Raw genomic sequence first — 12,907 nt, 5'->3', positions numbered from 1 at the left:
ATTTTAACCCACATCTTAATTACGCCTTTGCATTATGGCTTTTAAAGCTCAGACTCCCGATGCAGTCTATGCCTTGTGAATCTTGTTCAAGCAAACTCTTAACTGTATTCTACTTCATATTTTTCTCAGAGCTGCAATTATCCCTGTTGCTTCTGAAACTTTTTTCCACCTTCCACTCCTCTTTCCATGAGTATGCTTCGACATAGCACTCTCTGAAAAGCCAGCTTGTCTTGGAGAAATCTTTTATAGGTTACTCTCCTAGGAGAGGGCGGACGTCTGTGACCGTCTTCTGGACAACTCTGAAGTCATTCCACAGAAATACATTTCTGTAGAATGAACAAATGTGTATTTGTCTCGTATAATAATCAAATCTTCTGACAAATTGAAATTTGTATTTTCATTTGTAGGATGTCATAATCATCAACAGCAATCAACATTTGAAAGATATTTCTCTGCTTGCAAGAATGTGTTTTATTTTCAGAAATATAGTAAAATATAAGTTCATAATGACTGCGACAGACTGGCGACCTGTCCAGGGTGAACCCACCTCTCGCCTGGAATGTTCGCTGGAGATAGGCTCCAGCACCTCCCGACTCCACTAGGGACAAGAGTGTTAGAAAAAAGATGGATAGATGGAAGTTTATAATATCTTAGTTTATTGATATACTCCTCAATACAGTGTAAAAATACTGTAGTTACTGTAGTTTCTTGCTAAAGGTTGATATTTTTCTGTTTTATTTCAGAAGTTAAAGAAAAATTTTTGAATAAAGTTGAAGGTATGTACTTTTTTCACACTAAGCTAAAATAATGACAGTTTTTATTTGCTATAATTTAATTTTATTTAGTAAAAAAATAACCTGTCATGCTGATAATTGATTGAGTCAAGCTGACCATTTTCAAATATATGCATATATATGAGATGAATAACAGTTACCTTAATGGCAGATTATAAGAAAAGTGCCAGCCTGAATGGAAGGGGATCCATGGTCATCACCGGTTGGAAACTGATCAGAACGCAGTTTCTGGCTCTCTTCATCAAGCGCTTCCACCACGCCCGAAGGAGCCGCAAGGGACTTATTGCGCAGGTAATGGCCTCGGTTTGTCATATTGATGAATTGAAGGGTTACCCTCACGCAGTTGTACGGGAGGATCAAGGTAGGATTGTGTGAAATGCATGTTGGCTTTCCAAAATCAGTTAGTGACACGTATGATCGAGTGTGTTAATTTAAACTCTGGAGGGAACGCATCAGTCTTGATGTAGTCAATAGTTGTGAAAATTTAAGTTGTTCAAAAAGAAATTCGCACTGAAAGCAATGCATAAAGCGCTGAAGAATGAACAGCGGCACCTCAGAATGATGTAACGTCGTGTCAGTGCGGCGCATTTGCAATAATCATCTTCATATCCCTGAGGCACGTGTCGTACAAGAAGACACTCGAGAGACAAAAGTGAGGGCTAGCCGTGGAGAAGGTCTTTTGTGTTATTCAGACACATTCTTAGTCTCAATATAACCCGGTGCAAATTTTTCAACATCCTGTTTGCCCTTTGAAAGGACAACGCATTTTGTACAGCCAGAAAAGAGACAGAAAAACACATTTCCAGAGATAAAAGGTGCTTTAGTTGTATCATATCTTTCACCTGATCACTGAGAAAAAGAAAAAAAAATGAAAGGAAGACATCCGGTGTGACACTTCCGATTTGTTTTCCCCCAATCAAGTGTTTTGATTAGACACGTATTAAAATTGAACAATTAAACAGATGACAGGCTTCTGTTAGCTTATTAAGTGAATGTCTGTATTATTTTGTTGTTTGTAAACATAATTTCAAAAGTCAAGACTAATAAAGAGACAGAATTTCAGCAAGTCAAAACCAATTTCAGTAAGTAGCAATTTTCTAAGCAAGTTTTTTTTTTTTTTTTTTCCCCCACAGCTTTGAGACTTAAATTGCCTTTGCCAGTCCTCTATATTCATTATTCACAACATTGTGCTTGTATATATGTAGTAATTCTATCAGTTATGATACCTCCCATTATGGTAAAATAATCAGGACTGAAACAGAGCAGCAAAGAACATCCTCTTCTTTGTTGGAGATGCAGAACAGAAAGAACAAGTGCTTCACCTTTGATAGGCTCTTCTTGTAATTTGCTGCAGTACCAATCCCCATTAGTCACTGTCAGTCCTGGACGTCCCTCTGCAGAGGGTACGCATAGGTGGTATGTGTGTGGATGTGTATGTACAAGGCCACATCTATTTCTCATTTAGCTAAAGGTCTTTCTTTTGCTCTGTTGTGTCAACAGCTTTCATTGCTAGCGGATGTGTTTCTACAGCGAGGTGAACTCTTTGATTGCAAGCTTTTATGGAAATCTCAAAGAATCTCCAGCACAGGAGGTTATTTAAGGGGCAAGAAGTTGGAGATGGCATTTTTGATTAATGTTTGAAATGCAAAGAGTTGTCTAATAGTTATAACGTGGTAGATGAGTTTAAAAGTCTGAATACGCTGTGCTGAGACAAGACCTCTGACTTTGAAACTATTGATTTGGAAGTAGGTATATTTTACCAGTTTTATTTGACTGGTTTTGAGTTAAATTCCCCTTATTTTTCAAAATATTTTATTTGAAATATTGTACATCTATTTAATGTCTGTTACTGGAGATTCTACTAAAGTTAAGATATATTTTAGAAAGAAAATCCGTTTCTCCACTAAAATTTGGACCCAACTGGTGCCAGGACAAGTTAAAAATCCATATTTTATCAAACCTAATATTTCACTCCTGACCACTTTTTAAGGGAAATGACTTTCAACAGGACCTGTGTCTAAAATTCAAAAGGGTGGTTCAGGAGATGTAGATTTTAAAACAGTTTTATTATGTGAGGTGCCATTGTTTTTCTTTGGAAATTGGTGCAGCTACTACTGCACAGCACAGTGTAGAAATTTCAACCTTTTCATTCAAATTCATATTAGAAAAAAAGCTAGCAGAAGGGTTCTTTCGTTCTTTGTCTTTAATTTGACCGCTCCTGGTCACTGTAGATTTTTGTAATTACTGCATGAACTGAAAGGGCTACCTGAAAGGGAAAAAAGAACATTTCTTTCTCTAATGGCCTTCTTCTGCTTTGTGTTCAGTAATTATTTCAATTTTCATCGTACCAGGCAGCTGCTTTGAGAAGTCCATAGGTGTTCTTTGTAGAAACCAAGCTGTGGAGTGAAATTCTTTACAAAAGCTTTCAAATATGCATCACCTTTTCCTTTTTTGGTTTTACAATAGCATTCTTTTCTTTCCTTTTTCAAAATTTCAGGGTTTTTCTTTCAACTATATTGACCATACATGTTGAATCTTAACTTATTTTGCTGTTTAAATGGTGATGTGTTGGTACATTATTTTTATGCAGCACAAATGATTTTCCATATGTGGTACTAAATATCCAGTAGTTTTCAAAGCATCTTCAGTCTGAATTGTCATGTAACTGTTAATTGATGGGAGAAAAGCATCATAATTCTAAACAATGGTTAAAAATTATAATTATGAAAATTCTAAAGTGATGACAAAAAAATTGTCAGGGAAGTGAATCGCAACACAGTCCCACCATGATGTATCCAAACAGATTTCTTTCAAGAGGTTGGAGTCAATGCTCCACAAAAGGCCATTGTTTTTAGTTGTGCTTTCTATTTCCTAGCTTTCTTATGATCTTGTGACAATCCTATCGGCTGCCATTGCTAAAAAACTCTAAAATTGATCCATTAATGGGGTCATCCAATATAAGGAACAATGTAGTGTGTGTTTTTGAACAATGTGTTTTTTGTGTGTATGCACACTGCTTTGTGAAATCTATGTTCTTCGATTGCTCATGCATGTTGCTTTGGGTCGTAAAATGTCCACACAGAAGTCTTACTGTGGTGGTATTTAATTAGTGGTATGTACGAACATGCAACAACAACAAAAAAAGGATATAAAAAAAACTGGAATTGAGCGTCAAGACCAACTGTGCAAATATAGCTGTATAAATAATACAAACTTTAATTGGTGTTTTTGAGGCTTAATTGAGTTGTGAGTGGACAGCCAGACTACCAGTGTTAGGCACCACTGGTATCTGACCTGTTAGCAAAAACAAATATTAACCCCAACCTAGTTCGTATATGACATCAACCTCTTCCCAGAATCTCCGCTAAACTTGGGGTGCAATAAACTTTGTCATTGGTTTAGAGCTTTGTGTGAGCACTACTCCTTGTTTATAAGCAGGTTCTCTCAATGTCAGACACACCAGCTGTCGCTTGTATTTATTGCTGAGAAGAAGCAAAAAACAGTTTTTTTGGGGGTTTTTTTGGTGGTCTGCCATTAGGCTTTTCAGTCCAATTGCTGCTTTTCAGTTGTCTTTTGTGCACATTTTCATTTAAATTTAACGTTTTCAATTGCAGCTCCGTGAATTGGCTGGGTAAATTTCCATGCTCTGCAATTAATCAGTTGGATGCAGAACCTCCCCCTTTTAATATGACCCGACCTACAAATGATTAAATATCAGAGATATGTAGCTTTTTTTTTTCTATAACCCCCTTTGTCAGCTGTAACAATGTAATGAAAAGAGAATTACACGAAGAGGATCGGATGTGAAGACGAGGTTAGGCAAGACTGTTTTCTGTTTGCGTGTTTGTGCGGGCGTGTATGTGTGTGTGTGTTAAATAACAAGAGACGAAATAAAGGCGAGAATCTAATTATATCTGAGTGGCCAGATGACGGCGGGTGTGTTGCAAGTGTTTAATCAAACTCATAAAGCATGCAGAGGGGCCCAAACAAGTTGGCAGGGAGCATATTAATGTGTAAGCTTTGTTGTACTGGTCCTGGATTATTGTTAATTAGATGAGCCTCTTTTGCATTTTGCTATACAGAAAGTAGATAAACTAATGACATGTTGTTGATTAGGAGTTGTGAAACTGTAAATATTGATCTGTTTCCATATCTGGAGGAGTCTTTTTCATTTAGAAAGAGGACAATTATATGTTTACCCTTAAATGTAACAGTTGAAATGGGAACGTAAAACCAATACAACTTGTTTACATTAAAATAGAACATATAAAAGATTTGCTATACTTCACCATGAATAGCTGTTAATGATGAAAAAGTATTCATATTCCCACACCTTTTTCAAAATGTATTACATTACAACAACAATCATGTATTTTATTGAGATTTTTTATGACCTTTGCATACTGAGATTAAATCAGAGATTGACTCCATTTACTTATTCGGAAGTGCAACTGGTCAAACTCTTTATTTAAGGGCATCAGAGTAATGGCTGCTGAATTCACATCACACTTTTCAGGTTTGTATTTGTGGAAAATGTTGAAAATTATGCATTACTTTTACCTTCACCACACTCTTATGCACTACTTTGTTTTGTTCTATTTCATAAAACACATGTCTGCTTTACTACTAGCTATAAAAATGCAAAACGTTAATTGGGGTTGTTGCTTTTACAAGGCACTACGTGCTTTTAATCTTTAATGCTGATTTTAAAAATTTTGGATTGATTTTACGCCTTTTGTATATGGGCATCTTCATATTGGATTTCTCTGACTTTCTCATTATTATTCAAAAGGGTTTCAGATGGTGCAGCATAGGGACAGTTTAATGAGGTGCTTTGACTTGAAATTTGTCACTGTCCCCCTAGGTGGTCTTGCCTGCTTTCTTCGTGTGCCTTTCTCTGATCTTCTCCCTCATCGTTCCACCATTCAAAGAATATCCAAGTCTGGAGCTGCAGCCATGGATGTACAGTCTTCCCCAAACCACATTTTATAGGTAACAACATCTAATAGAATATCCATTGGATTTTTTTCCCCATACACTGAAGTCATTTTCTTTCAAATTCACCAAGGAATTTTATTGGAGGTATGAACGATCTCATTTTTTCCAGCCACAATTTTATTCCTACTGAAAATAACTTTTAACAGTGTGAGTTTATAGCAAATTCCATTTTACATAGTGATTGGATCATATTCTGTGGCTTCATGATCAAAGATATACACCATGAAGGTAAACAGTTTGGTTATCACAGACTGAAACCTAAAACTGGTTTATGCATTAATCCAGCTTGCACAGTTTTAAGATGCCTCAACTGCATTTGACCACCTCTAGATCAAAATATAATCCTGAATTGGATTATTCTATGGTGAACATTGATTCATTACAACACAGTTTATAATCTGTGAAGCCTTTCCTTTTTTGAAAAAACAAAAACGATGCCCTAAAAGGGGTCCTGCTGGAAAACTGCAGTACTTGAACAAGTCTTGCTTGGATAAATTATTTCTACTGATTATAGATTCTTTAGGATAATATTTATTCCATTAAGGAATAAGAACATTTTCTTGAAAATATTGTTATTGTTAATCATGTCTAATCCTCTTGAAGCTAATTATTACACTTTCTGTACTGATTGCAACACATTGTGAATTGTGAATAAGAACCTTTACCACTTCCTGAAGCACAATACTGAAGCACTTACGAGGAATTTACTAAATAAAGTAACAGTCAAAGCAATTCGTCTATAACCCTAATAAAACAAAATCCATTAGATTTTTACCAGAAATTAATTTCAGGCAAATGATTTTAGCTGTTATCATAACATGCCCCTTACAGTAATGTTTCAGTGTTTTCATAAGGCTACAAAAGCGCAACGTCTGTGGCAATATTTAACAATAAAGGCAGAAAATTAAAGCAAAAAGATGTAAGAACTGCGCTCACTGTGTATTGGCAGCAGATTTTGTATTTTTTAGGTCATCCGTCTGGACATTGTCCCGCTATTGGCTGACTTTCTACATCACCAGCATAACTGCTGACAAAGTTTTGCTCTGACTAACTGTATAGACAGTGTAGCAAAGTGTTCCTCTGCAAAAACTTTAAAAAGAAACTCACCATATTATCATGCATAAAATAAATACTAATGCAAATGCATGTTCCCAAATACTCCTATTTGTTGGTTATGAAGAGAAAGTTCAGTTACAGACTTCGAGGGTCACTGCTGATAATTTTGTTTGTATATTTTTGAGATGTGAATACATATGTGAATACATATATTTACATATTTCCAGCTTTCTTTCTTCATAATTAAAAAATACTAAAATGCTAATTTTTGCAACAATTAAACAGTTTTTACAACCAAATGTTTTCTTTTAATAAATGACCAATTTTATGAAGTTGTCTCCTTGAATCACTGAATGTCATACACCTTAAAATCCTGTTATGCCATGGGGTTCTGTGTGCAAATAAGACCAACCAAAATTCCCTTTTACCCTTTTAAAAGATAAATTAGCATCTATTTTTTTCTCTTTTATGCACACCTGAAAATGTAATAAAAATAGTCAGAATTACGGCAACATTTTCTGAATCTATTGTTTATTGAAAATATAAAATATGCTTTAACACCTGTTATGTCATAAACAAATAAAATTTCACTTAATGCTTGAAAGTGATAGACTTTTTACATAGTCCAGCTTATTCTAATTGCACATATGAGCTAACATGAATCCCTGAACAGAACCAGTATAAACCCTAATCATGCTGTCATTAGTATCCGACTATTATAGGTTTGTTTCTTGCCCAAGTCTCCCTCAAATATTCTTCCCATTCTCCATGCTAGTTGCACCCTTTGCCCTTTACTTTCATGGTACTTTGGGATTTAAAATGGTACTCCATAAAGACCGCGCTGATGGCCCTCGGCCAGCAGTGGTCACAGCTCAGCCAACCATTTGGATTAATATAGTGTTCATTGTCTCATTTAGGGGCGTCTCTGTGAAGGTCATATGGCCGTTTCCTGGCCACTAGCAAGTGGAAGTAGTCTACTTGTAAAAGAAAAAAAAAAAGATTATGTGCAGCCATCTGTTTTGTAATTAACAATGGCTGGGTTACTGTGTTATTTAAGATAATAAAACTACTGGATAGCTCCAAAATGAAGACTTGGGCATATACACGGAAATGGTGGAACTAATGAATGACTCACAGAAGGAGGAACTAAGCCGATAGGAACAGAATGTCAAATAATGGCCTGGGAACATCTTGTTCGTCTTAAATCACATCTTACTTTCTTAAAGGGGTGGTATTATGTATTTTCCAGGTACATAGTGCCATTTTATGGCATAATCAAGAAATTGTGTTGCCTTCAGTTGGTCTAAAATGCGGTACATATCAAACATGACTTAAATGACATTTGACTTTGGAATTTAATGCCATGACATTGGGCCTCTGTTGCTTTAAGAAGCTCCTGCTCTTTCCAATACTCTTCCTTTAGCATGTCATTGCAACATTGACTTTCCGTTAAGCCATTTACAACCGTTTTTAGAAGCGTTGAACAGAGTAGTTCAGGGTTTCTCTGTGAGGCGGACGCTTGGCAGAAGACTGCAGCTCCAAGGAGGAGCTTTATGGAAGTAAGCGTTGCTTTGTGGGAGCAAGCGTTTAAGCACCCCCGAATAGCTGCCGCAGTAGATTCAAGGATTTCTTAAACAATGCATGAAAGAATCAAAGCAAAACTTCAGGTAAGTTTTTGGTGAGGGAACAATTCTATTGTAGGATTACAATTAGCTGGCCTTTATTTGAGAGAAACCAGACGCAAGCTCTAAAAGCTTTAGGCCATTTCCTAGTAGCATTCAGCACTGTTACCAAGACTATACAATGCCTTACCATCCTATTTTTTATTTTCTATATTTTTAGGATTTCTAAGCACACAATATTAGATGTTGTAAAGTTGAATAAACTTCAGAGTTCTTTTTAAATTGGAAAACCACTCAATTTGTAAAGTATATTCTGAATCATTTGTTACCAGAAACACAGTAAAGGTCAGCTTTCAATACAGTATTTTATATTATAGCTTAAAACCTTGATTAAAACAGTGCCATCCATACATTTTTTTACCTTCCTAATTCTGTTTAGGGCCCCATTGAGACTGGAGCTAATTCCATCAGAATTTTCCCTTTTCAATTATTTTTGGGCTTACGGCTCAATAGTTGCAATCATGTCCCTGTCCAAAGTTGAAAATTTTTCTTTACACATTTAAACAAACAATCAGTATAAACAAGTGAAGCTTCTTCCTTTAGGAAAAACACACTTGCTTGGTGAGTAAGTAGAAATCTATAATCTTCCGTTTCACAAATAAACTTACAGTGGTGCTTTGCTGTTCAGTGTGGCAGGTCATTACCAATATATATTTCTTACTGTGCCAGGGAATGGTGCTTAATAATATCTGGTGTGAGCATTTTAGTTTTTACTGTATTGTCAAAAATATAAATTTAAAATATTCTTTAATCTAAAAAATAGAAAACACGTGAATTTTGTATTATTTTTAATTCGTATATTTGTTTAATTTATAAAGTTCTTTTCAGACTTTAAATGACAGAACTGTGAGGTTTTTGCATTTGACCTGTAGGCTGACTGTGGAATACAAAAACATTGTGTGTTGTAAATGTTGTATTTTAATTTTGTATCCATTTCTTATATGCACAGCAATGACATGTCTGAAAATCTGGAGGTGTCAAAGGTGACAGAAACTTTATTGAACAACCCTGGTTTTGGGACACGTTGTATGCATGGAGATCCAATACCGTAAGTATTCTGGACTTTTTTAACTAACTGTCATAAATTAGTCTAACAAAAAATCAGTGTCTGAGAGTTGTAAATATAATACTGATAATATTAACATTTTACTTGCACAAATCTCACTTGTAGAGGTCTGTGGCTGTGAAAGGAATCCACATTAATAGTCTCTTACCATTGCCTTACAGAGGCTTACCGTGTTCGCCAACTTACTCTGATTGGACTATTCCATCTGTGGATCAGTCAATCAAAGACATCTTCCTCAACGGGAACTGGAGCATGGCTAATCCTTCGCCTTCCTGCCAATGCAGCACTCCTAAACGGACGATTATGTTACCCGACTGTCCACCAGGAGCGGGAGGTCTCCCTCCACCACAGGTTAGTCTGTCATTCTGTACAGTGGGGCTATTTCTTTCAATAAATCGCTCTGTTACCCTCCGAGGTCCCTTTACCACGACAGGGCCGCTGTGTGCTGAGCAGCATAGTAAATATGTGGCATAGAGCAACGAGGGAATGCAAAAGTCTAAATATGAGAAACGACAAATAAATCAGTGACAGTGCAGTACAATAAAAATGCTTATCATTGAGGCATTTTTGCATGCTCTCTGAAAGTCCCAGTCAGCACCATTTTGATTCAAAGATGTAAAGGTACTTACCAACAGGAAATTTGCATCGCATTGCAAAATGGAAATCAGACTTCTGTGTTAGCTCGTTATTGTGAACTTGCACTCAAGCATGAAAGCGGGAACCAACTAAAAATATCATGAGATTCATTGTCGGTGACTCAGCGAGTTCTATATATTTACTAAAAATTAACATTAAAAATTCACCCTAGCAGTGTCATATTCCTCTTTAAGTACAGTAACTTTCAAAATATGCAGTGTCTTTCTCGCGTTGGTATTTTATATGATATGAAGACAAAAATACGTATTGGTAAAGTGGAAACAAATCTGAAAAGTGTGGCATGGTATTTAACCCATTGACAGTTACAAACAACCAATGACCTTCAGAGAATAATTCTTCAGATGTTCGGCAAATAAAGTTAGTGAGCAAACAGCATTTTGAAGACCAAGAGAAAGAGCAGACATCAGGGAAAAAGTTATAGCATAAACTTCATGCTTTACACCAAGTATGGAGGACAATAACCAATACACATCACCCTGAACTCATCTCTATGGTTACATGTGGTGGTGGCGGCAGTCTCATGATGTGGGAATTATTTTCTTCAAGGAAGAAAAGTATTGAGTTAGAGACGTAATCAAACTTTTCTGATTTTCTTCTATAAAAATAATAAAGCCGTGCTTCATTTTCCTTCCATCTCATAAATATGCACTACATTGTGTTGTTCAATCATATAAAATCTCAATAAATTTCTCTTAAAAATGTTTCTCTGACATCTAAGACTTTGACAATGCAGTCACAACTTTTAAAAAAAGTCTAGCATACCTGTAAATGTTTGACCGAGTGCAGGGCCAGCCTAGACTTCGCATTTTTTTTCTGCTCACGTCATACTCCCAGGGAACTTAGCAGGTTTCATCCCGCAGCAAGTCAATACCAATTCTTCATAGACCATTACTTCAACAACAGACATGGACAAATGCAACCAGGGCAAATGTTTCACGGTCTGACCTGAAATGAAGTGATCCAAGCGGGGAATCGATGGGCAACTCTGGGACACCACGTCACTGCCAAGCTGCAGCCACCTGCTGGCTGAACTAATCACAATGCGGAGAGCAAGTGGGATTTCATTTAGAGCTAAATGATTTGCACTGCTGTTGGCCAATGATGATGAGAAATCTAAAGTTTAGCGGGAGAGGGAGAGCAGGTGGATTTTCCTTCCTAGGGTCGATTTGGTCTGCTTACGTTGGTTTTGTGGGATGTACCAGCATTGCAAGAGAACTGGACTTAAACATCTCATTGATAACCTACTCATGTCTGACATCCCAAAATAGGCCTTTCATATGCAAAATATTTAACAATATTATTCCTGATTGTACACTTTCATTTTTATTTTACCAGAGACTGCTTAGGATACAAGTAATGTAGCTTGTGATAGTTTTGTGTGTGTGTTGGGGACTAGGTTATGCTACAAAGAGTGAGCATTGTCTTTCTGTAATAATTTGACAATCATGCTGCAGGATAGACGGTGTACTACTTTTTGCATATTGTTCTACAGAACTGCTTGTAAAGCCTAATAGGCATCCTTATGATGCTGAAATACCACCTGTCAAGTTTTTTTTTTTTCCAAGAACTTTTCACAAGCTTTAGAAAGATCTCTTAGGAAATAAGCTGTAGCCCACACAGTTTGGATTGTGTGCTGCTGGGAAGCCTTGGTATAACCGGATTTTAGAAGTGGGAAGGTGTTTCAGCAAATCCTGTTGCGCAAGGTAGGTGTGGAATTGAATGTTAAAAACTAGGAAAATGTTCCATTTAGTACGAAACAGTGGTGTTTGCATATTTCTCAGATATTTTTGTCATTGTTTTTTGGGGAATATAATATGTCTAAATGCCTTTTGATCAGGCATGATTCACCCACATTAGGTCACACTTTGGTTTTCTCTTAAGCATCAACCATATGGTTATATGAGATTAGAAGTAACTCCTTTGTTATTTTGCAGAACCAATTAAACGACTATCACCAGGACAAGAAAAGAATGAAATACCTAGAGCAATAATATAATATGCAGATGGTACGCAGAATAATGACTGTGGTTCAGGGTAGATGCTACAGATGGGGGGCATCTTATGTTCATTTTGTGGTTTTGTTTTTCACCAAGTTTTCACTCTTCTGTGAAGAGCATTATGATCAGAATGGCACCGCAGCCAGACCCGACAATAATACAGTGAAATGTGCAGATGTAGAAATTTGTCTGAGTTCTCGATGAGAGGTGAACTGCTGTAAAAGTCTTTGAGGAATAGGTGCTCATGCATCATTCTGACCAGATTGTTTGAGCTGCAACATATAAAATCAAAAGAGGTTATTTTAACCTCAACTCCTCAAACCTGACTTTAAAAAATGATGCATTCATGCTGTTTGCCTGGTTGGTAAAACAAATCAGATAGGATTTCATTAGTATATTCATGAAACAGATAATTTGCATAGCACCAAATTAGAATTTTAACACTGAAAAATATTAATAAGGGCTCATATTACAGACGATGTATGCATGATTCCTGTGCTCCATATATTTATTTTGCAAATTCATAATGAATAATACATAAAGCCTTTAACGCATGCCATCCTGGCGTAACAGATGAAGATAACTTTTTCTCATCGCTGTGTTAGATCTCTATTCATTTGAAGTTAATTATGTAGAAAGTTTGCTGTAGAACATGCA

General features: G+C 36.3%; 1 protein-coding gene across 5 annotated transcripts in view; it reads left to right on the top strand.

Moving 5' to 3' along the window:
• The window catches only part of LOC114157570 (ATP-binding cassette sub-family A member 1), a 188,776-nt gene that overhangs the window by 88,688 nt on the left and 87,181 nt on the right, over nucleotides 1-12,907 (top strand). For all 5 annotated transcript variants that reach the window (XM_028038645.1, XM_028038647.1, XM_028038646.1 and 2 more), the window contains 5 exons: nucleotides 744-776; nucleotides 946-1,085; nucleotides 5,659-5,786; nucleotides 9,480-9,578; nucleotides 9,758-9,947. In XM_028038645.1, coding sequence (XP_027894446.1) covers nucleotides 744-776; nucleotides 946-1,085; nucleotides 5,659-5,786; nucleotides 9,480-9,578; nucleotides 9,758-9,947 — 590 coding nt within the window. The remainder of the gene's footprint in view (nucleotides 1-743; nucleotides 777-945; nucleotides 1,086-5,658; nucleotides 5,787-9,479; nucleotides 9,579-9,757; nucleotides 9,948-12,907) is intronic.

This window comes from Xiphophorus couchianus, chromosome 14, assembly GCF_001444195.1.
Source record: "Xiphophorus couchianus chromosome 14, X_couchianus-1.0, whole genome shotgun sequence".
NCBI classification, from domain to species: domain Eukaryota; kingdom Metazoa; phylum Chordata; class Actinopteri; order Cyprinodontiformes; family Poeciliidae; genus Xiphophorus; species Xiphophorus couchianus.
This window is presented reverse-complemented; position numbering and strand designations above follow the sequence as displayed.